The 25067-nt window shown below is 31.3% G+C and overlaps 1 protein-coding gene across 1 annotated transcript in view; it reads right to left on the reverse strand.

Moving 5' to 3' along the window:
- Nos (Nitric oxide synthase) overlaps positions 1–25067 on the reverse strand; it is a 2633257-nt gene that overhangs the window by 701624 nt on the left and 1906566 nt on the right. The window contains exon 18 of the mRNA XM_089593752.1: positions 13835–14025. Coding sequence (XP_089449878.1) covers positions 13835–14025 — 191 coding nt within the window. The remainder of the gene's footprint in view (positions 1–13834; positions 14026–25067) is intronic.

Below are 25067 nucleotides of genomic sequence, written 5' to 3' on the forward strand. Positions count from 1 at the left end.
AAATTTTTTTCTATGACAACTATTGTTCACAGATGTTGATTACCTAATAAAACCGATTAAAGTTTTTGATACTTTTATAAAACACTTTATTTTACAATTGCCAGATACATTACAACATAATGTTATTGCTAAAGCTCAATTGAAGTATTTAAATAATCAACGAGAAATCCTTAGTTACTATTGATTTTTCTGAAAATTATGCTTTCTATGTTCAGAACGAGTGTGAATCTTAACACTGGAGAAAGAACCGAGTATTATTAAACGTATACAAAATTTGTTATACGGTTATTAATGTATAACACTTATTTTTCGTCGTTTTTTCGAAGTACAAAAGTCAAGATGCTACTGGAGTTGATCAATCTATGCAGCTGTACAGTAACATGATTTTTAAAAAGGAAATTTCGATTTAAAAACGTGAACAAGCTTTTTTATTTTTCCAATAAAGCAGGATCGCAATACAAAAATAGATTTAATTTTTTTTAATTTACTATACCATGCCAAGTTTTTCCAAATTGAAGCAGAGTGGTACTTATTAACTATTGCCCATGAAAAAAGAGCTTGCGGCACCAGTGGCTGCCTTAAAAAGTTCATGTTACAATCTAAATACAAAAAACACGTAAAAAATGCTAGAGAAACGATTTTAAGCAGCCAAAACTATTTATAAAATGCACAGTTTTATTGCTATTATCAACATGCTTCGAATTCCTATGAATGTAAAATTTTTTCTTAACTTTTGTGAATCTACAGCTCTATAAATAGTGAGGAACTAAATTAACAATCAATATGAGAAGGTTTGTAATCATCATAAGTTATTTTAACAATCCTGTTCCCAAACAGAGATATATTATTTCTTGTAAATAAAAGTCTACTGAATTTCATAATGGTCTAAATTATATTTCGAATGGGTCAAAATTTTGAGAAATCTGAGCTCAAAGTTGTAACTATTAGCACGTGTTCCTATATGGCAGCGTGAAAAACAATTTGTTTTCGTTTATAATAAACCTAAATTAAATGTCTCAGCAGACTGAATATATACGTTTGGAGATAAAGTCTTTCTCTATAATATGCTGTATTAAAAATTGTGGATAAAGGACCATTTTAGCGAGATATTTGTGATGCAAATAAATAAATAGTGTCTGGGAGGTCAGGAGGTCACAGGTACAAGACGTACTTGTTTACGACATATATATACCATATACCTATATACCTATATATTACATCGCTATACTACACCAACACAGGTGGTCTGGTCTGGTGGTGTACCCTCGTATGCACTAGACTGGTCAAAACAATAATTAATTTTTCGTACAAAGTTAAACTACAGACATAAATATCATTTTTTCTACTTCATGCGTTATTAAAAATATCATAATGATTTTCAGACACATTTGTTTATTGAAAAACAAAACTTTTTTTTTTTTTGTCTTTGACCTCAGCAGTAGTCGTAGGAGCCCCCTTAACTACGTATGAGGTCAGTAAAGGTCAGTAGGGTGTTTTTATATGAAATAATGCGAGAATAACGAAAACAACATCTATTAATATAATTTTATGTTTACAAACATATATGCTTGTACATGGTAATTTATTTTCCAAGTTTATTTTTTATCGTCAATTGCTATTTATATAAATTTTAATGTAAAGCAGTATCCATACTCGTATGTCTGCGAGTAGGTATAACGCTTCATGATAGTTTGGAGGGATCCAGATGGATTTTTTTTAAATGTTGTGAGGGCAGTCAGGATCAAGGAAAATTTTGCCGGGGGGTGTATGTAGTGAAGCAATTGATTGCTGGAGATGGTAGTAGGGCTTAAACAAAAAATAATTTAAGCCAAAAAAAGGCAGAAAAAGATGGATTTTTACCTTATTTTTGGGGGGCAGCGTGGGGCAGTAGGGAGTCAATAAAGATATAGAAATTTAGAGCGTGTGTACCTTGCATTGTTAGAGCATGCATATACCTCGAAGCAGAAGGGTTATTCGAAAAAACATCGCTTATTATCATTGGGACTTCATGAAAAGGGAAAAAAATTCCTTATATTTATTAAATCATCAAATACGGACGAAAAATAAGATATGTAGGTTGATTGGATTCTGTAGAAAGGCTGTGAGATTTTATCTGGAGTGGCGAATACAAACAACAGGACATATATACATACACTTAAGTATATACGGGGAATTGTATGTTTGTGTGTGTTGTTTTACGTTATTTGTGACGGTAATGTTAAACAATCTTTCACATTTATTACTTTTATACATAAATTCATATACTATTACAGAAAAGTGTTCTTATAGTACTATGTATTTGTTACATTAAAAGATTGTTTTTCATGTCCATTTGTAGAGTGAAAACTTTATTGCACATACTTGATTGGGAACCTATTTCGTTGAGCGGACATCTAAACAGCACTCAACGGAAAACAGCATGGCAGATAGGCTTGACTGTATAGCCGCTGCTTCTCTCACTCTCTCTGGCTCACACTTTCTCTTTCTTTCTTAACGCGTCTACAACTGTGCATGCGTACGCAGCCATGCACAGATTCTTTTAAAGTGAAAACTTTTTTTTGGCGTGCCTGGGTTAGGGACCAAAACTGTAAAAACGTACAAGTACTGCTTACATTCACTTGTGTGTCTTAAGGTGCACACAAGTGCTAGCAAGTTTACGCATTCATATGTACTGTGTTATCACAGTCACAACTCATGTTTTTATTGTTTTCAATCTTGTAGTACACATGACAACACAAAACCAAAAATTATTACTGTACACTGACATAATACACACTCAAGTAACTAATTTATTTGGTCAATTCACTCTTAATAAACTTTTTTAAAATTTATTTTAAAAGTTTCCTAAAGTCCCCATGCATTCTAGTGATCTAAGCGATGGACAATTTCTCTTACTCGACGGCGCAGTGGCACCACCTGACATAGGTGCATAGCCAATAACTCATCTCTCTTGAAATAAGCTACTGTTGCAAAAATTAGAACTACGCGTGTAACCTTGTTTATTGTAACCTTCAATACTCTTATTAAGTTCTCATCAAAGAAGATCCATTAGCAGTGGTACAACCAAGAATGTGAGTAACGAACGATTCCGACATTTTTTACTGCGTATTTCCACAAGAAATATCATACGCAACTATGGCAGCAAACTTATACTTAATGTAAAATCCAACATAGCAGCAGTTTTAACCATTAATCACTGTGTAGATATTACACCACCACCATGCTTGAGTCAAAGTGGAGCAATTAGGGTGAGCTGTGATTAATCCTTTGGATCCCCAATCTGACGCGTCCTCTTTAAGTGTAAGAGTATAAAAACTCTTTGCGCCTAACAGTGTTCTACTTTTTTTTCTCATTAAGTACTCCAAAGTTATTGTAAAGGTTAAAAAGCAAGTTGTGTTGCGTTTTTTAAGTAAAACATTTGTTTCAACACTTTTTCGTAGAATTGAGTAAGATTTTTTAATGAGCTTTTCAAAATTAAATACACTGATTTTATTTAGTGATGTAATACTTTTTGACAAAACAGTGAACTCATTTCCTAAAAAGTCCTTACACTTATTAAATAACGTTAATGCACACTCCATATGATGCAGTATTTCATCCACACATGTAACAGCTTAAATGAGTCCCAAAAAGGTACAGTGTTGCATGGCAATGGTTAAACCATACTTTTTTTTTTATTCCCATCTTGTCTATCACTAGTTCCATTTTTATCAAAGAGTACTGATTTTATTCCGTAAAATAATGTAAATATTAACTCGATATTACCCACTTGTATGCGATCCATTTAATTGATTTTTTTATCGGTAACATAATCATGTATAAAAGCCAGAAAATATTTTAGCCCACTTCATAAATGCGCATTTATAATAACACTTTCTGTTAACAGACATTTGGAAAGCTGCAACAAAAGCTCGAGACACTAACGGTTTACATTATAATAAAGTTCCAAGATGATTGTTTCGTAGCCATCTTGTTGAGCGGATATGATTTAAGTAATACCTTGGCAGTGAACACTAAAGCACTTTCATTGTCTTGTTAATTTTCCGTACGGTTATTAAAATCTTCTAGATGTGAAGAGGTATTACGCAATAAAAAATACGTTTGTCTTGATTCAACACTAGCCATTTTCTTACAGATTCGTACGACACAGTCAATGAAAGTTAAAAATCACATTACTGAGAAAATTTTGCACGCACTGAGAAAATTATGTATGTCAGTCGTTATCTGAGCTGTAGAAGAGACTGATCGGTCTATAGTAAAGTGAAACCCTCGCGTTTAAAAACTTAGCTGTTACACTCTTTCTCTCAAAATTTTTATGTTCGGTGCAATGTCCCACTTAAACTTTTTGGCAATATGTGATTTATAAGAAAAGATAGTATGCCCTCCATTTTGTCTAATTAAATACTGCAAAGAAACTCGTCAAACATTATCAAACCTGAAAGATGTCTCTCGTTTGGTCACGCAGAAATTTCTGCAAACGAAGAAAAGTAAGTGATAACAATAGATATGAGCAATCGTCCCTGAGCTGCAATAATTTAAAATCTTTTATAAAATATTAAGAAGAGTTAGTAACCATGGTGGAAGTGAGCAATCGTCCCTTAGGTGCAGTATTTTACTACCACACCGTAACTGTGGAATCTTTCAGACTACAACGAAAGCGTACCGATCTGACTGCGCATACTTTTACATTTATCATACATAGGCAAAAATTTTGGCAAAAAGGGGTAAAAAGTATGGAAGTAGGTAGGGAAAAAGAGAAAACATAAAAGAAAATTTGTCCTTCTCCGACACTCTCAGCTAAATCACATTTTTTTGTTAGAACGCTGCAATATATTTACGTATTACATCCTGCTGAAATAGCTCTCACTTTTCGTTGCAAAATCAAATTCTGTGCATTTCATTTACTAGCTTGGTACAACCGTAATTTACAAGTTTTGTAAGTCAATTTTGCTGGTTATTATTTTCTTTTCTTTACTGAGTTACTGCTTCCGTGTTTAACAAGTTCTGATACTTGCTTAATGTGTTTATTATTTTTAATTTTTGGAAAAATAAAAGCATCTACAAATCGTGCTGTCTTCAAGGTCATTCGTTCATGCGCAAGGTATGCAACTCTTTTGTCTAAAAATGAGTATGAATATATACGGAAAAGTAGTTTAGTGATACTTTGTCTGGTTATTTAATGAGAAAAATTTTTGATGTCTGACGAGTAACTTTTAGTAATTATTTGGATTATATACATGCGGCTACGTTTCATACTCTGTATTTCAAACGTGCCTCTACAACTGTACAAACAGTTAAGCGAAATATAATGCTATGATTACTTTGTAAAATTTTGTTATTTAATGAATTTTCATTAAGAAAATATAAGCGAAAGTATTACATTCATAATTTTTAAGAGTTGCTAAAGATATTTTTTTTCAAGAGTTCTAAAATAATCGTACTAAATTGATGGCCAAGCAGTTCACCAAAAAAAAAGTAGATAATTATCAGGATGAGTCGACGCCTGGACCGTCTAGGGAGGGAAACTTTGGGAAAAAGCAAAAAATCTCTAAAGGTAACTATTACATTACTTTGTCGTATCTTACAAGCATCTAGTTTTATTTTTCTTGATAATAATTAAAATACATGTAAGTTTAGGTTTAAAAAAAGAAAACTAGAACTTGGGATGACATAACTTTTCACTGTAGGTTTTGTAAAGATGGTTGGCCTTTTTTTATGTAACAATCGATCTGTATAACGCGGTGCCTCGGACTTAAATAAGTCAGTCTGTGGCACGTAGCTTTTTAGGCAGGTACCATGCTATAAATTCTCGCCGCAACTGCTTGATGGTGGTGGGAAAAAAAGGGCTAGAAAGCTTTTGGAGAATTTGTAAATGTAATTTAAAAAGTTATACCTCAGGCAGTTATCTAGTAGGAATGGACTTGTACTCAGACGCGTTAACTGAAAAATTTGTAAGGATTTATTACAAACTTATCAATCAATTGAGTTTTGACGATGTCTTGGGTTTATGTAAATAGTTTCAGTGAAAAAGCGAACCTGTGTATTAAGAAGCAAGATGATGTGTGTTTAACTAGAGCACTTGTATGCGGTAAAGTTATGACAGAAAAAGATTCCTCGACATTACTTATTTTGAAATTTAGTATTATTTTGAAAAAAAATTTAAGCTATTTTTTTAAGAATGGCAGTTCAGTTTTAATCTCTAGTTTATTATTTTTTTTTATAATTGTAATAAACTGTAGGACAAGCGTCAAAAGTTATTAATAAATACGAGTATAAGTGGCTTTCAGATGATCAAAGATCGAAGTTTCAGTAGCTTAGTTGAATGATGCTTATGCCGCTAGTCGAATTGTTTTGCTGTCACAGGATTGATTTCAACTTTTTGCAGATTTTTTTTTTCCAATACAGTTTGTTCTTCTGGGTAATTTTCTTTTATTTATGGTGTACTTGAATTTATAAATAATGTTGCCAACTTTTTTTTTTTTTTTTTAATATGTTGAAACAGATATATTTTTTAAACTTAATCTATTCAATAATTTAATATAATTTAATTAGTTCATACTTCCCGTTGGCAAGGCAATTTCACAATTTCTTAATACTGAAATATATTTCTTAAGATGTGAGTAAAATTCGTACATCTTAAAACTCACAAGAAATTGTAAATATCCAACGTAAGAGTTTATAATCAATAATTTAAAAAAAAAAATTTGTCATGTTGCTAAGGCATAACAAATTTTCCATAATAAATTGTGAATTTGTTAAAAAAAAAAAAAAAAAAAACTACAACTCATCAGGGTGATGCAGAATGATCAAGATTTTATTTTTTAAATTAAAGCGTTCAGAGCGGTGTTTTTTATTATTACGTATTTTAAACGATTCTTATGGATAATTAATTATCGTATAAAATATTATTAATCAGAACGGCTCAATTATTAGGAAAAAAAAAAAACACAAACACACTCACTATAAATTAATTAATTAAATAACAAGTAGTTGTTACCACAATCTATAAATTGTAAGAAACGTATCAATTTTGCTGGTAATAATCATATTTGATGCTATTATCATAAAACCAAGTTTTTTCGTGCCCATGGATTTGTTCTCTTATTTGTTAATTGCACGTTTTTACTGATGTGATTTTTGAAATTTTACAACAAAACAGGTAAATCGAAATGTTAAGGTAGTTTTGTATAAGTTTCCTTCTACCTTCAGATTTTTCGTCTCTTAATATAAAAGATGTATATAAATTCTTATAAGTTTTAAGATGTATGAATTATACTTACATCTTAAGAAATATATTTTATTACTATGTAATAGCGAAATAGCCTTGCCAATGAAAAGTATCAACTTATTAAATTATTGAATAGATTTAGCATAAAAAATATATTAATATCAACGTATCAAAAAAAAAAAAAAAAAAAGAAAAGTTTGCAACTTCATTTATAAATTTAAATACAACATAAATAAAAAAAACTTGACCGGAACGATGAGCTCCAATGAAAAAAAAGTCTGCAAAAAGTTGAAATCGATCCTGTGATAGCGAAACATTTCGAACGGCAGCATAAGCATCATTTAACTAAGCTACCGAAACTTCGATCTTTGATCATCTGAAAGCCACTTATATTTATTAATAACCTCCAGAGCTTGTCCTATACAACTCATAACAATTATGAAAAAAATAAATAAATTAGGGATTATAACTGAACTGCCACCTTTAAAAAAATAGCTTAAATTTTTTCTTAAAATAATACTTAATTTCATAATGAGTATTAAAAGTAGAGGAAAAAAAAAAAACGTAAGCAAAAATTAGTTCAATACATATACGATGGACTCAGTTGCAGTCAAAAAAGAAAAACTTATGTCATCGCTTGCTTTGGCTGTGCGCTCAGATATACAGCTACAGTCAACATTTCCACTCCTTTCCTAGTAGACACATTCGGTATACCCCTTCGGCACTTCTCTAAAATATGCGCCTATGTAGTCATTTGCACGCAAATCTACTTCTATTCTCGTAAGCACACGCTGTTCGATACGAGTAGTAAGATGTGCGCCCGGTTTGACGGCTAACCAGGGCAGGACGCTCCAATCAGTGCTAAAAAGTGGTCTCGCATCATTGCATTGGCATTAGCAATCTCTCTACTCATCTCTGATTATATCACTTGTAATACCTCTGGAATATAAGAATTTAAAAGGACTAAATTCATCTACGTTTATTTCGTCTATTTTAGACGCTTGCATTAATTCAACAACCTAACTCTTGTTTATTTTTAGTTTTTATTTAACACTATTTCTTACGCCAAGCAGTCAAGGAATCTTTTTCCGTCAAAATCTTACAGCATACAAGTGCTCTAGTTAAGCACCCATCATCTTGATTATTAATACACAGGTGTCCGGCTTTACTTAAGCTATTTACAACTTGTTCTGGTGGGCCCAACCCTTGAGGCAATTTAACATAAGCAACCTTCACTCTGAAGGTTTTCGTGATGTTAAGTATTCGTTTACTCCACTCGATTTTTTCACATAAACCCAAGACATTGTCGAAACTCATTGGATTGATTAGTTTGTGATAAATACCCGCTGATTTTTTAGTTAATGCGTCCGAGTTTGAGTGTTTTCCTACGAGATTACTACCTAAGTAATAATTTTTTTCAAGTACATTTACAAGTTATCCAAAAGCACTCTAAATCTACTTTACAGTATTAGCCTGTTTAGAAGGCTTACAAATTTAAAATTTTATTGCACTACATGTTATTTCAAAAGTCTTTACAAACTTTTTGTGGTTACTTTCTAAAGTATTATATTTTAAAATTCATACAGATCGATTGTTACAGGAATAAAGACCAACCATCTTAACAAAACCTAAAGTAAAAAGTTATTCCATCCTGTGCTCTTGCTTTCTTTCCTTAAAATTTTACTTAAAGGTATTTTAATTATAATCAAGAAAAATAAAACTAGATGCTAGTAAGATACGACAGATTAGTGTAATAGTCACCTTCAGAGATTTTTTGTTTTTTCCCAGAGTCTTCCTTCCCAGACTGTCCAGGCGTTGACTAATCCTGATAATTATCTGCTTTTTTTTTTTGGTAAAGTTGTTCGTCATAGATTCAGCACGATCATTATAGAATTCGTTGAAAAAAACATACTTAACAACTATAAAAAATTATAAATTTAATACGTTTACAAATATTTTTTTCATGAAAATTCATTAACTAACAAAATGTTTCAACTTACTCATAGCATTATATTCTGCTTCTATGTCTGTAAGAAGTTTATGGTTTCTGACTCTATTTAATAAACACTGTAAAACCACTTTTATCGTTACAGAATTGCGTTTTAGAAACAGAGTGTACAACGTAGCCGCATGCGTATAATCCAAGTAATTACCAAAAATCATTTGATACACATCAATTGTTTCTCTCCTTTAACGACTAGGCAACGTATCACTAAGCCACTTTTCCGTAAATAATACTCGCGCATTTTCAGACGAAACAGTAGCGTATCTTGCGCACGAGCGAACGACCTCAAAGACCTAACAATTCGTTGATGCTTTTATTTTTTCAGGAATTAAAAATAATAAACGGACAAGGCAACTATTTAAACTTGTAACACACGGAAGCAGTAACTTGGTGAAAGAAAGAGAATGATAATTAGCAAAATAAATTAACAAGACTTGCAAACAACGGATATTGTATGCTAGTGAAGGAAGTGCACAGAATTTATTTTTGCAAGGAAAAGCGAGAGCTGTTTCAGCGGAATCTGACAGGTAAATATATTACAGCGTACAAGCAAAAAAACGTCATTTGTCTGAGAGTGTCGGATAAAGACTGATTTTCTTTTTCGTTTTGTTCTTCTCATCACCTACTACTATACTTTGTTTTTTTTGCTAAAATTTTGGCCTATTCATGATAAATGTAAAAGTATACACAGTCAGATCGGTACACTTTCGTCATAATCTGAAAAATTTCACACAATCCTGCACCTAAGGGACAATTGCTCACTTTTTCCATGGTTACTAACTCTTCTTAGTCTTTAAAAAAAATTGCCAAAGAATTTGAGTGAGAGATTGCACCGAATACAAAAATTTTACGAGGGAGAGTGTAGCAGCTAAGTTTCTTAACACAAGGGTTTTACTTTACTATAGACCCGTTACTCTTTTTCAAAGCTTAGATAACGACTGAGATAGATAATTTTTGCAGTGTGCTCAAATCTTTGTCGGTAAAGTGATTTTTAACTTCCATTTACTGCGTCGTATGAATCTGTAAAAAAATGGCTCGTGTTGAACCGAGACAAGCTCATTTTTTATCGCGTCATACCTCTGAACATCCAGCAGATTTGATTAACCTTGCGGACAGTCGAAAAGACAAAGGAAGTGCTGTAATATTCACTGCCAAGCTATAACTGCGATTATATCCGCCCATAAGACGGCTACGAAACAATTGTCGTGGGACTTCATTTTAATATAAACCGTTAGTGCTTCGAGCCTTTGTTGCAGGTTTTCAAATGTCAGTTAACAGGAGCTGTAATCATAAAGTCACATGTATGAAGCAAGTAAAAAGATTTATTTGCTTCTATAAATAATTACGTTACCGATAAAAACGTCCATCAAATGGATCACATACAAGTTGGTGATATTAAGAGGATATTTACATCATTTTATGAAATCAAGTCAGTTGTCTTTCATAAAAATGAAACTAGTGACGAACAAGATGAAAATAAGAAAAAAAGACAACGTATGGTTTAACCATTGTCATGCCACACTGTACCTTTTTGGGGCTTTTTCAAACTATCATATGTGTGGATAAAATACTACATCATTACGAGTGTGCAGCAACATAAGTTTATAAGTGCAAGGATTTTTTAGAGAATTTTTCAACTACTTCGTTAGAAAGTATTACTTCAATTAATAATCCAGTTTATCTTATTCGGAAAAGCTTATTAAAAAACATTACTTAACTCTTCAGGAAAATGTTAAAGGAAATCTTAATTCTGCAGTTAATAATCTCTTTTTTAAACAAAACTTTGTTCTGGTACTCTGGAAGATAACGACGTACTGTTTACAAATACTTTTAAATGACATAAATTTTAAATTACATAGAACTAATAATGGAGAAGAATATTGAAATATTATGTTTAGCATTTGATTTTGAAATATTGTTTGTTTTACATTACAGTTAAGTAAAAATGTGATGCTAACTATTTTCAAAGTCTTAACATCATTAAAACTTATGACTATTGTAGTGTATGTAATACAATAAACTTAGTGCAAGAAATTTTACAACTAATCTTAAGTACCAAAAACTTTTTTTTAAGGACGATAATAATAAAAACAAGAAATCTTTATTGAAAAACTTTGTTGATAAGTATTTAATTAACAAGGGATGTTGTCCTAGAAATAAAGGTTGTGAAGCGCTAAAGAAATAAAATTCAATATCATAAAAGCGAAGTAAATGGAGTATTTCATGGACATGCAAGGTTTGAAGAAACCGGGTTATACTTATGTTCTCAAATAATTAGCTACTTTTTCGCTCGAAGCTACCGATGCAGAAGCACAAGTATTTCTATTGAAAGCACTTTTCAGCAGGCGAAAGTAACTACCAAAGTATAAACATAAAAATTTAAGCAGTTATATTTTACTATCACGGACTCAGCTGGTACTCAGGAAAAATTGAGTACACAGAAATGAGAAATATTTTACGGGAGGATTTTGAAAATGCTACGAAGACACTTGTTATTGAAGATCTGAAACAAAAATGGCTTGAAAAATTTGTCTTTAAAGTCACTGATATGACAGACTATCCACCGTTAGAACTTGTAAGATTAGTTACTACTGATGCTCATCAAAACGGTGCGTACAGATCCATGTGTGCTCTTTATAATGTCAAACGAATAAGAAAGTCTTACTTAAATATGAATATGGTTAATGTTAATGACGACGACGACGACAACGACAACAACAACGATGATAATAATCAAGAGCTGTGAAAATGTATTGCATTTTAAGAATAAGGTTCTTAACAAATCATTTTGCAATTCTAGATTTGCAAAAGTAACTTTTTTTATTTAAAAATAAACTAAATGATCAAAAATAAACAACAATGTTAAAAATTTTTTTCCGTTTCTCCTTCATATTCTACAGTATTATGCAACGTCCTCGCTTACATAAAAAAAAAAAAAAAAAAAAAAAAATGCTTCTAACCATCACGTGAGCAAGCTGCACAAGATTTTACATATTTAATCAGCACGCGTAAACCAACGCTGCAAACACGCATTACACTACGCTCAACTCGAGAAGCGCTGCAGGTAGCACTTACGAACTCAAGTGGCGTGTGCAAAAAAGGATAACTGCTGAATCCGCTCGCCCATTGGCTGCAGGAGAAGCAGCGTCACGCCACAGAGAAGTATACGCCATAGATAGGGGGGGTGTTCTAGAACCACTGTGTTCTAGAATGGCCATAGCTCATCTTCTCAGGCCACTGTAAGCTAACCTAAAAAAGGAATGAATGAGGAATAAGAAAAAAAGGATCGTTGACTTCGGATCCAACGTTAAAAGCAGCAGCCTTATTATTATTATCACCACGAGGTATTCTCGTGTATAATTAAGATCATTGTTGCACCCAACCTTGTAAGATCTTGCAACTGCATGTGGGCAAGCAGCGGTTAACCAACTATCATAGAAGTGAATTGAGTTGAGAAAAACTACAAATTGTATAAACGTTGTAAATGCGAGTCTGAACTTTGTAATTTATATTATTTGTAAGATCAACTATTTCCAGCTTTTCCAAACTTATTTTTTCATCAGATAAGACATCACTTGGTTTGTTAATTAAATTGATTTCTCTAATTACAAAATATTCTTAAAACTATATGATATCAGGCATTCAAAAATTCAAAATCTCAGTAGATTGACTTATAATTCACCTTGATGGATAAATTGAACGTCAAGTTATCAAGTTAGCAATTGTCAGAATATGAAGTTCATTTCAGTATTTTCATTCTTCATCTGTTAAAAAAAAAGATTTTTTAAAATGGATCAGACACTTTAAATTATTGATAACTTTTAATTCCTTACTTTTTTAATACCACTTTTTTGCTTTCTCTGTTAACTTATATGAATTTTGTTTTTTATGATTGTAGTCCTTATTTTATGTTATTTAAATAAATTTGTTTGCTGCAATTGCCATGTATCTATAATAAGTGTTTCATTGATCTATGTATAGAAAAAAGACAAAATGAACAAATGTATCTATCACGACTTGTATTATTTCATGAAAAATCATTCAGTATACAGTTACTTAAATTGATATGAAAGGGCATTACAATTAAAAAAAACGATATTAATGCAACTAAGGTATAGCTGTGAAAGAGTAATAGATCTGGCATCGTTTTTATAAGCTTAAAGATAGTAAAATATGATACAAATGATTGATAAATAAGATAACTTTGTAATTAAGGTTTACAGTGAGGAATAAGCAATATGAGACATGACAACATGGAACTTATCAAATTTTAATACATTTGCTTGCTAACATATTTTTCGTATAGATTCACTTTACAAATCTAAAAACAGGTAAATCATCTATTCATTGGTCCATCTTATGATGTATTATAAATCATACATTGAATTGTTAGAAATATGAGTACCCATTCAAATTTTCTAACCTTATATGACTTCTTACACTGCAGCTTTTATTAAGAATTGCAAAAAATACAAAAGGACCGTAAATTTTTTAACAGCATAATAGAAAATACTGTAGGAAAAGTCAAAATTAAAAAATATGAGAAAATATGAAGTAAGTATTTTTTTGTTAAATATGTTTAAAGCGTATTTTATATTTACCATTTGGAGTATGGACTTGTTTTAGTATTTGAGGTTCGATCACCGTATCAGCATTGAAAGGATAACTAACTCTTTTTAATATCCCATTTACAAGAGAATCTTTGTTACATGGAAAAAATCCTAAATGATCACCAGGTTTGTAGTTTAACTTCTGAGAAAAATTACTTAACTTTAAATGTAAAGTCATCCCTCTGAAACAGAACAGAAACTAATTTATTGACTTTCACAACAATATTAAATTGATTATTATAGATCTTAAGAAGAATGTGTTGTGCACCATGGTTACTTAGTGCGTATGACTTTTTGCTTAAAAACTATCTTATATTTAAAATATTCCTTATAATACCTAAAATTAAACAACTACTGTGTTATAAGAAAGTCTTAATTTATTGTTGAAAAAAGTTATTATTCTATGAGCGTGCTAGATAAATGTGCTGTGACAACTTACTGAACCAGCGAACTAAATTGTTAATAAACCTATTTACTTAGTAGTTCCTCTGATACGATATATATGTGATATTAACTAAAGTGAGAACTTGGAAAAATTAGAAAAATCATGAGCATTGTATCGTTATGTAAGAAAATAGCATGCGTACTTGGCAAATGCAGTCATACAAAGCTGCATCATAGTGTATACAATAAGTGTTATCACATATCTGCTATCTATAATCGTAACTTATCTCTTACATACATGTATCTAACAGCATTAATGACAATTTGTAAGACAAATTGTGTAGACATGTTCGTATGGCAGTAAATTAAATAACATAATACAAAAAAAATCTGCGCTTTTTGAACACCTCTGAGAAAAGTTTAGCCCTGACTTGTATGCTGTCTTAAGACGAAGACCCATTTTATACGATATTTTTAAAAGTAGTCTGTAAAATAGTACATTAAACTGATAGTTAACTTTAATTCAGAATGATAAATGTGGTAATGAAATTTAAGAACAACGTTTAAATAAACCAGCAAGGTATACGGAATATAATTTAAAATTTCGAAAAAATTACGTAGTCTGTTTTTGGCGTAGCTAACTCTCGTTAATCAATTTCTACACTATTTTGCTTTTTTTACTTATACGTTTTTTTACAGATATTTTATGAAAAAAAGAAGAATTTAACGTTTTTGCGAACATTTTTCACCAGCGTATCTGACGTGTTAACAATTTTTGTAAAAATACAAGTAAATGTCAATTGCACCTGTGTAAGCAATAATTGAATTCTTGATCTTGTAGTTTGGTTCTATTAAAATAGCTATATTTATTGAATAATATACCGTCGAAGCGCGTTAAATTTTTGGAGGCCCTTATGGCACCCTACCCTAAGTACGGTACTAACTGCCCAAGCCACCTTAATGCTAAAAATTTGGACTTAGTTCAGTAGAAATGATGTTTACACTTTGCAGTATCATGATTGATGAATAAAGTACTTTGAAGTTGTTCGCTAGCTCTTTTTTTCTCTTCTCCTTTATTATGGCGTTACATATAATGGTGGTGTGTCTATACTGTAACTTGAGTATATAATAAAATTATTAGATTTGTTATTTGAAGCGAATAGCGATTGATTGGTCAATGGGCGTGTTGAACGAAGTCATTAGAAAGTTGTAGCTGACTTAAGTTTCTGATTGCAGTTTTAATTTCTAGTGTTATGCAGTAGGCGTATATAAATTGAATTTTATGAAGTATTCTATTAGTGTTGACTTTTTATGTGACTTTTCTGCGAGATCCGTAATGCTTTGGTAAAATGCAGTAAATGTAGGTACTGCAGTGTTGCTATGATGCATTTATTATATCGTTGTTAATTCTGCATGGAATTGTGTTATGACACGTTGAGGTTTATTGTCAGTGATGTTTTACATGTTTAAAAAACTTTTTTTCAATTATAAGACATTATTTCCACTGCAGGTTATTGTCACAATTTTACACCACGCTTGTGTTAAACTAAACGTTTTTGAAAGTCAGTGGTTGGAAATACATCTTCAAAGTGTGAGATCTTCCGTTAATGGTTTCGCATGTACGTATGATTTAATGTGTGCTTGCAAGGTGTATGTAATATATAATATGTAATAAATTTACGTAATATGTAATAAATAAAAGTAATTAGTTGCAACAAGAAATCCATGAAGGGGTCGAAAACCTTGATATCATTGGTGTAAGAGCTTAAAAATTTTTTACATTTAACAGTTGTGGAAAAAATAATAGTTTTGGAAAACAATTGATTAAAATTTATTTATTTATATTTTAACTACTCCAGTTCATTCCTTACAAAATCGTTATCACAGTTGTAATGGTTTGATCTTATTATTGACTGAATTTCTAATTTGTGAGTTACTATGAATTAATAAATAAACATAAATTTTGACCAAAGTTTCCATTGTAGACAGAAATTTAATTTAATTCTATTAGTATAATAATTAATTGGCAAAACTTGGCTTTAAATGCAATAACGTTGCATAAAAATAATTTCTCATATAGTGAGTTGCAAGAGTGAAAAAAAAGAATCTTTTTATTTTGTAACATTTATGTAATGGTTCTTTCTAAGATTTTTTTATAAGGTAAACTTCCATACTTACTGTTAAACTCTAAAATCAAACATTTTTATCGTTATTTTGTTCATTTTTATCTCTACATTTCATGAGCTTATCATAAGCTTTTTTATACATGTCTCTTGAACAATGGAATAAATCAATAAGATAGTTATCAAAAGACTGCATTTGATTTTTTGGTTTGTTATGGATTTGGTGGACGTGCTTTTTTGCTGCATACGAATTCATATAGTATCAACCTGGTAACTGTATGCAGTGACGTATTGTATTCATGAATAGCAAGAGGTAAAATTTTGTACGAGTACTGTTTAATTATGTTTTTTTTTTCTCAAAAAGCTTGCAAGCATAGCATGGCTATGTTTTAGTGAACCATTAGATTAGGGTTGGTTAGGTATATTGGTCTTAAAGTTAAAAGCAAACTTGTTAGCATATTACTTTAAAACTCTTTCCATTATCACTGAGTTGTATTTTAAGCACCTTATACAACGCTAGAAAGGGTCTTGCCAGAGCGTCTGTGACTATGACAGCTTGAATGTCAGGTACGGGGTGCTGCTACACAGTATTTTGGGAATAAATATTGTATGGATAATATATATATATATTTATATATTTATACATATTTATGTCTAGATGTTGTTGTTGCTAACTATTCTACAGTATTGATGGCTGTTTTTGAGCAAAATTTAGCTGAAGTATCAGTTATTATCATAGGTTCTTTTGTTTCTATCCATCTTAATTTTTGTTCTTTGCAAATTTTGCATTTTCGTACAAAAATTTTATCATTTTTTCTTATACCTTCCCAGTAAAATAATTCACGCATTCTTTTCTATGATTTTTTATGCCTCTCAGCCCACCGAGAAGGCTGTTGTCGAATTCGATCTTGATGAGGCTGTTATGGCTTTCTTAGCATGTGCAACAGATGTTCTTATTTATTCGGGGATTATCAATACAGATATCAAAGGTATCATACGTGACTGCAATGTTTTATAATTATTAGTATCGCAGTCAGAACTTGAGCTTATACATATATTGGAGCAATCACTGCTTCTATTAATGCTGAATCTTAAAATTCTTTTAACACTTTTACACCCCTCCTTCAAATTTATGTAATCTTTAATGGTCTTTATTTCTTAAAAATCTCTGGAGTTACGCGATAAGGCGTCAGCATTTGAATTCAAACATCTGAATTTGTACTTATAAGTGTAGTTGTACCCACTAAGTTTTGCTCTCCATCGATTAAGACGATTCATGGGATCTTTTATTGATTTAATCCATGTCAAATGTACGTGGTCTGCGTAAACTGTAAATTTTCGTCCGTACAAATAGTGTCAAAAATGTTGTATGGCGGCTATTACTGCTGAATACTGTTTTTCATTAGTGGAGTAATTTTTTTCGCATTTATTAAAAATGCGAGATATATTGGCTAGAATGTAGTCTTCTCCCAGTTCTCCTTGACTTAAGACAGTACTAACTACTAGATAAAATACTTTGGTATTAAAAATAAATGGTTTATTATGACTGACACATGCAAGCCTAGGGTTTTTCACAGGGCTCATTTTAATTTTTCAACGCTCTCTTTCTGAGTCTTAGTCCCATACAATTTTTGACTTTGCTGTAGTGATAGGGTCGAAGGTCTTACAAGTTTAGCATTATCTCTAGTCAATCGTCCATACTATCCTGTGAGTCCAAAAAATTCTCCAATTTTCTTACAATTAGTATTGGTACATTTTAAACAGCTTCAAGTTTTTTTTAAATCTGATTTCACTTCATAACCACATATTTTATGTCTTAAATATGTCCCAACCTCAAAAGTCAAGAACATGCAAGTATTTAGCTGTTATTTTTAGCTAGCATCTGACACTTTATTGAATAAGATTTTTACTTTTATTTTATGTTCTTCTAAAGTTTTAACAAATATTATGGTATTATCTAAAAGTATAAATAGTTCCGTATCTTGTAATACCACTAATACAGTATCGTTGATATGTAGCTGGTGCACTGCAAAATCCAAATGTCATACCTGTACACTCGTAATGTCAATATGTAGTAGTGTAAGCTGTTTTGTAGCAGTCTTCTGGATTTACTTCAATGGGATGTAATCCGTTTGTTAGATCAAATACTAAAAATATTTTTGATAAATAGTTAACAAATAATTCGCTCTAACATCTCTGTAATAAAAGACATTGGGTCAGCCTTAGAGGTAGTTTGAGCCTTTAATTATTCCATAATTACAAGACGTTGTCTTTTTTCCCTGTTGGGTCCTAGTTTTTGGGTACAATCTACAGTGGCCACTGTATTTCTACAGGCTAGAAGACTAGCTAGTGGTTCATTTTTAAAATAATTTATTGATCTGATCTTTTGCTTTTTTGCATACAGCAGGATGATTTATTTATATTGTTTAGTAAAAACAGGTTTACTGTTAGTCATCGGTAGATTATGTTGTACATACGATGTACGTTGAGCAGCATTACCTTAAATATCTAATGAAATTACGTATTTATTTATTATTGGGAGATTCAATAATAGCTTATTTTGTAATGATAATGCCGGCAAAGGTTTTCCATACTATATTCAATTATTTCCTGTGTTGTTATGTTGGGAATATTATCACTAAAATATGTGTCGAGAAAAGTTTCTGAATTATTTAAATTAAATGGTACAAGGTTTTGAGGTGTGATCTCGATTTCTACTGGCTTTTTTCAAGCGTTGACAGCTTTTATGAATCAGCGACGTCTATCTTATATTACTTCTGCTTTGCCTATAAATATACCAGAAGTAGTATTTGTCAATTATAGGTATGCTTGACCGTGGCTATTACTTTGCGTTATAGGAATTTATATGGAAACTCTCATTCTGGCTGATATTTTGTATACACGATTTAGACCAAAGGCTACTTCTGTAAGCCCAAAATGTTGAGTAGTTCTTCCTGTTTTATGTGAGTATTATTGATGTTGGTAAAGCATTGAGCGTTAGTTTCAAAAGGGGCCAAGAATGCTTTTAAATGGCTTATAAAATCGTCGAAAAAAAATTTTTCGCAAAAAAGAAGAAAGACAATGAACTTACTTTTTTTTTTAATTAAAAAAAAAAAAAAACAAAAAAAAAATTTGTATACGATTTTGTACAAGCATACTCTTAGTAAAACTGAAGTCTTAAATCCCTGTCAAAAATGCCAATGTGCTCCAAACTTGTATAAGTAAACGGCAAAGCTCGTAGAGTTGTTCTTCAAGCAAATTAACTTAATCCTTGTTCTTCAGAAACCAGCTGTCGCACAGTATAAGGTTTTGGATTTTTTTTTTTAAATGAATAACCCTTTAAGGAAGTAAGATGTCTTAATTTTTTAAATTTTCAAACTAAAAGAAGTTAAATACGGAATAGTGTAAAACTATAAGAAATGCTGTACAAAATTTTTTTTTGGCTAGAAAACTTATATAAACTCTGATTTTTCTGATAAAGTGTGATTTGGCTAAGCTATTTCCGGTAAAATTAGAATTTTTGTCAAAAGCACACTACTTTATCCATGTTATCACGCATTTTCATCAAATATGAGACAAAATATTTCTTTACACTTAAGGTTGTGTACATAACCTCAAAATATTTTCTCGAGTTAACTTGAAAAGTGTCAGGTTCTTGATTTTTTTTTGAAAATCAATAACTCTTTTATTAAATAAGATATCTCAATATTTTCTTTTTTCAGACTGACGATAATTTAATGCTCAATTGTAGAGAACTATGGAAATTTCTATAAAAAATCTTTTCTAAACAATTGTTGGTAAAATTAGAATTTTTTGTAAATAAAACACTTTTTTATCCATATTATCATATATCCTCGTCAAACATGAGATTTTTACACTTACGATTGTCGACATATCGTTAAAATGTTTTCTTCAGTAAACTTTATACTCAGTGTTTGAGATTTCTTACGGTTTTACAAATGTAGGAATAATTTTATATATACTTCATTGGTCTGCATCTCTATCTCTAGTTATTGGCCAGGTGCATGTCATGCAGTGCCACTCTTAGTGTCAAAATCATGCAACCACGTGTACCCACATTGTACGTCAACAGCATACACCGATGCACACTTTTAGTAATAATCAATTAATTAGCAAAAAACTAGTATATTGATTCATCTGATAATGGATGTTACTATAAAAACAGATTCAAGGTATATCACACACTCTATTTGTTTTAACTCTGAAGCCTTAAAAAAAGGTTATCAGTTGGTTAAAAGTAGTCATGTGTGTGATGTTACAAACTTTTAAAGTGGAGCAGTCAGCAATTTTACAAGTGCCTTCGTAATAAGGCAGACCTCGGTAACTTCAGTTCCCTACAAAGTTAACCTGCATGTACGTTTTATAAGGATTATTTTGAAAATTGTCTAAGTTGCAATGCACATGAAATTTACATTTATGTATAGTTAAATAATAATCGAAATTTATGTAGTTTAACTATATCTGTCTTTGCACTAATGTTACACTAAACAACACAGCTCTTTCTTACACCCATATTTCATAATCATTCAAATAATAGAAATCACAATAATCATGTTTTATTTGACGTGTTTACAGTTCTTTTTGCCGTCTGATTCTGAGAGTGTGCTCTGGATTGAAAACTAACGAGGCTTTATTAATGTATTGTTACATTCAAACATTTTACAATCGTTCTTGGCACAACATAGCTCATTCTTTTACATTTGTGTAACTGCAACTTCAAATATTAATACTATTTATGCATACGTGATGATAACATCTGCAAATTAAATAAAATACTATTATTGTTTTCTTAATTAAACAAATATGACAGTGATTTGGTTCCCCAGGTTTCCTGTTTTCACCACTACTCGCACTGGCGTCGACTCATCTATCCCCTCCCATCACTTGCACCTGGCTGATAGTTATGTCAAAGTTTCGAGAGATAAAGGTCTATAATCTTAAAACTACTTAAATTTGGTGGCATTATAGTTTTTTACGACTTGTTAGAATAATGCAAGGAACAACTTTTTTTAATACCTGAACTTATCTTTTTTGAATAAAGACAACTGCTAAATATATGTAGTTTTAAAATTAATTTTTAAATCATCTAATAATATTCACAACTTATTATCCTGAGTTTAAAATGTTCAAAATTTATTATATGATCATTTCTCAAGAATATTAAAAAAAAAATGCTTGTCTCAGATCATATACTAAACTGTATTGATCCCAATTTATTTTAAAAATTGTGTAAGACAACTTGTAAATTTTTAAAATAAGATGTATTTGAGTATCTTCTGATGGATGTTTTAAGAAAAAAATGATTGTTAATACTTTAATTTAATAAATATCTCAACATACTGTTGCGTTGGTGCAACGTATTATTCGAGTCTAAGCTTCCGCTTAATAACTCAGGACTCGCACTGGGCGCGTAGGTGGGACGCAGAGCAAAAAGTCAGTTATGTTTCTTGTTTGAGTATTTAAAAGGGGGCGAGGACGGCCATTTTGATTAAATTCACGAGAATGTCGAGCAATAGTGCTATGCACTCGTTCGTGGCAAGCCTCGGATTTATCAAGAATACCCGGTGCGATGTGTCGAATAGTATCCTGTCCGCTATCTAGAGGTTACCAGTACCGTAACGAGCAAGGGCAGTTACACTCTAGAGGTAACGCAAGGGGGTAAAATGGTTTAAATTCCCGAACGGTCTAGGAGCCACCAGTACCATCCGAAGTAAATGTGATTGCCCTAGACCTTACGTGAGAAACATTATACACTCGAATAATTCCTTTATTTAATCTCGTAGTGTAGTATTTCACAGGCACCGAACTTCAAACTCTAAAAAAACACGTCTGCGCTAAAATTTAGAAGATAAATAGATTTGTCACTTTAGTATTAAAACTTGCCTTACTTTTATTTTTAGTATGGAACGTACACGTGCCGAACCAGCGCAAATTGTCCAAAATCGAAGATTTAAAACCACACTCGTGGAGAACCCTGGGATAGCAGAGGTGGACTCTTACTATCCAGTCAACCATTTCAGGGTGAAATTAAACTGTAATAATTCCTCACTGTACCTCCAGGTTTTTTTTATAAGAAGAAGCAGACCTTGACCACGCGCTAGCTGGAAAACGACGCAGAAAGACTTGCCACCGAAAATTTTGGGGGAAAAGACAATAGCCGAAGATCTAATTGGCTGGAGTTGCTCTAGTTTAGCCACTCAAAATTGGCACTTCTCACCTCTGGCTAGCTTTTCTACATGCGTCAAGAGAGAGGAAAGTGATAGACTTACTTGTGCTTTTTCTTTCTCTTTTACATCAAGATTTTACAGATTTTCCATGTTATTTAATATTAACACTAGAATGACACATTGCTAAAATTTACTTAGACTAAGCATTGTTCGTTTATTTAATCATATTTATTGCATCAATATTTTATGAAGGTGTTGACTGAATAATCGTTCACTGCGTTGCTATATTAATAATAGGGTTAGTAATAGTAATTTTTACACATTAATAACCATAATAATTGCTCGATTTTCCAGGTATATTATTAGAACAAGTTTATAGTCAGGAAGAGTAATTGTTAACAGAGGTCCAATTATTTATCTCTGAAGCAGCTCTAGTTATGGTCTTAACACTTATCGGGTGTTTGTTACGACCCATTGATTGTTAACTTAACTAAGCTTGTCGGTTGTTGTTAGCAGCGAAAGCATTTTGAAATGTTAGTAGCATGATTAATTCGCATTTTTCCGTTTGCTTACTTGTCGAAGAGGACGTTGGCACGTGGTGCCTTGAGAATTTGAAAATTCCGTTCCTTGTATTGGCTCGGTTGTACAAACTTTCTCTCAACATATTTGAGTCATTAAAGGGGTAAGGAGATATTGTTGACTGTTAGTTCAACTTTCCTGCTTTCCTTTACATAATCAAAAGTAGCAACATTTGTCCTTATTACAAAAATTAGGTTTTTGCGAATGGTATAAGAGTTCTATGGTGTAAGAGGTTAGCTTGGCAACTTATGGATCAGAAACGAGCGAAAAACCAATAATGTCGCTTTGTTAGGGTTATAGTAGGAAATATTATTTCTCATCTTTATTGCTTATTAACTATACATTAACTTTTTCTTAGTCTTCTTGTCTTAGTTCTTATCTACCGATGCAACTTTTACTAGCTAACCTTTTGCATCTGTTAGTTCTATAAGGTTACTTTGTTATTTTATGTTTTAGAAGTATTTTATTAAACTTCTTCTCCGGTCAGAATGAGCCAGCGTGCATGCATGTCAGTCATGCACGGTCGTAGTTCCTTGGCTACGAGCAATCATGTAGGTGATTCACCTCTTTTTAGATGCATATTGGCCCCTGCGTTTAGTGTTATAAAATCGGCACGGAAAGTTTTGATGAAAGTGGGAAAAAAAAATTAATGTGGATACAACAATGATACAATACAAATAGATAACTTTAGCAGGTAGTTGAAAAAAATAAGATTTTCAACATTTCTTTTCTATACCCGCAAAATAAGTGGGCTTATTAAAAATTATACATTTTCATTAAATACTGCACCATGTATTCTTTATTACTATAATTTATCTACATCAAACCATCGAAACAAAATACTTATTTGGGTTGTTGCATTATTTTTTTCTGAAATATAGTTAAGAGGTTGTAACTATTAATGCATAGTTGTCAAGCAGTAAGCCTATTTCCATTGCCAATGCTATTCTTTTTAGAAGATGCCAGTGAAACATGGCATTAACTCTATCGTAAAGACAGGTTAGCCATGTTAGATAAGATATACCTCTGTATCAAAGGACTGACATTTTTAATAGGAGTCGTTATTTGTTTGAGGCAAGAATCTTATTATCAAACATCGATAATTAATTAAATGATAAGTTAGTGTTCGAGTGCACTGATTAGATGAAAAGATATTTGAATAATGAAAATGCGAGTAATCAATCATTATAAATTCTCTCATTCTTATTTTTTATGCTTCTGCTCGGATTTAAATCTTCATGATCCTGTATTATCCAGAAACTTATCATATTACTAAGAAAAGTAAATCTTTCAATTAATGCATAAAGTGCGAAATTATTGAATTTCACCATTATTAAGAAAATTAGACACTTTTAGAGTATTCTTCTATGAAAAACTATTTAAAAAATTAATCTTTAGGAGTACCTCACAAAAGTCTTATAACAAGGACTGTTACTTATTATCTAATTAAAGTGCATCAAAATGTATACAAAGTATTTAATTTTTAGGTTGAAGCCATGGTAATAATTAAACATTGTATGAACATATTAAAAAAAAACAAGAAAAAGATAGTCAATGATAAGGTGTTATGTTTAATGAGTCAACCGATTTTGAGGATATCAGAAAAAACCGTTGAAAGTCTCGTTTTTGTCAACAAAGTGCTTCAGTGTTTAGTTTGTATGATAAAATGTTCATATAATGTACGCATTATCGATGCAGTTTTTTCATTATTAAAAAAAAATACCAAAATTTATCCGATTCTTCGAATTTACAAGTAATGTATCGCTTTTCTTTAAATGAATGAGAATAAATAAAGTTCGGTGTACGATTTAATACTAACGTTTTATTTTTCTTATATATTTGTAAGTGATAATCATATGATAGATTCACAAAATCTGTAGTTCAGAGTAGTAAGACAAGGTGATTATAAGGTTACGGTGAAATAACTTTTGCATTATATATCTTACTCGA

The sequence above is a fragment of the Copidosoma floridanum genome, unplaced genomic scaffold (genome assembly GCF_036245765.1).
Source record: "Copidosoma floridanum isolate Cflo_tuat_1 unplaced genomic scaffold, Cflo_Japanese_pri ptg000020l, whole genome shotgun sequence".
NCBI classification, from domain to species: domain Eukaryota; kingdom Metazoa; phylum Arthropoda; class Insecta; order Hymenoptera; family Encyrtidae; genus Copidosoma; species Copidosoma floridanum.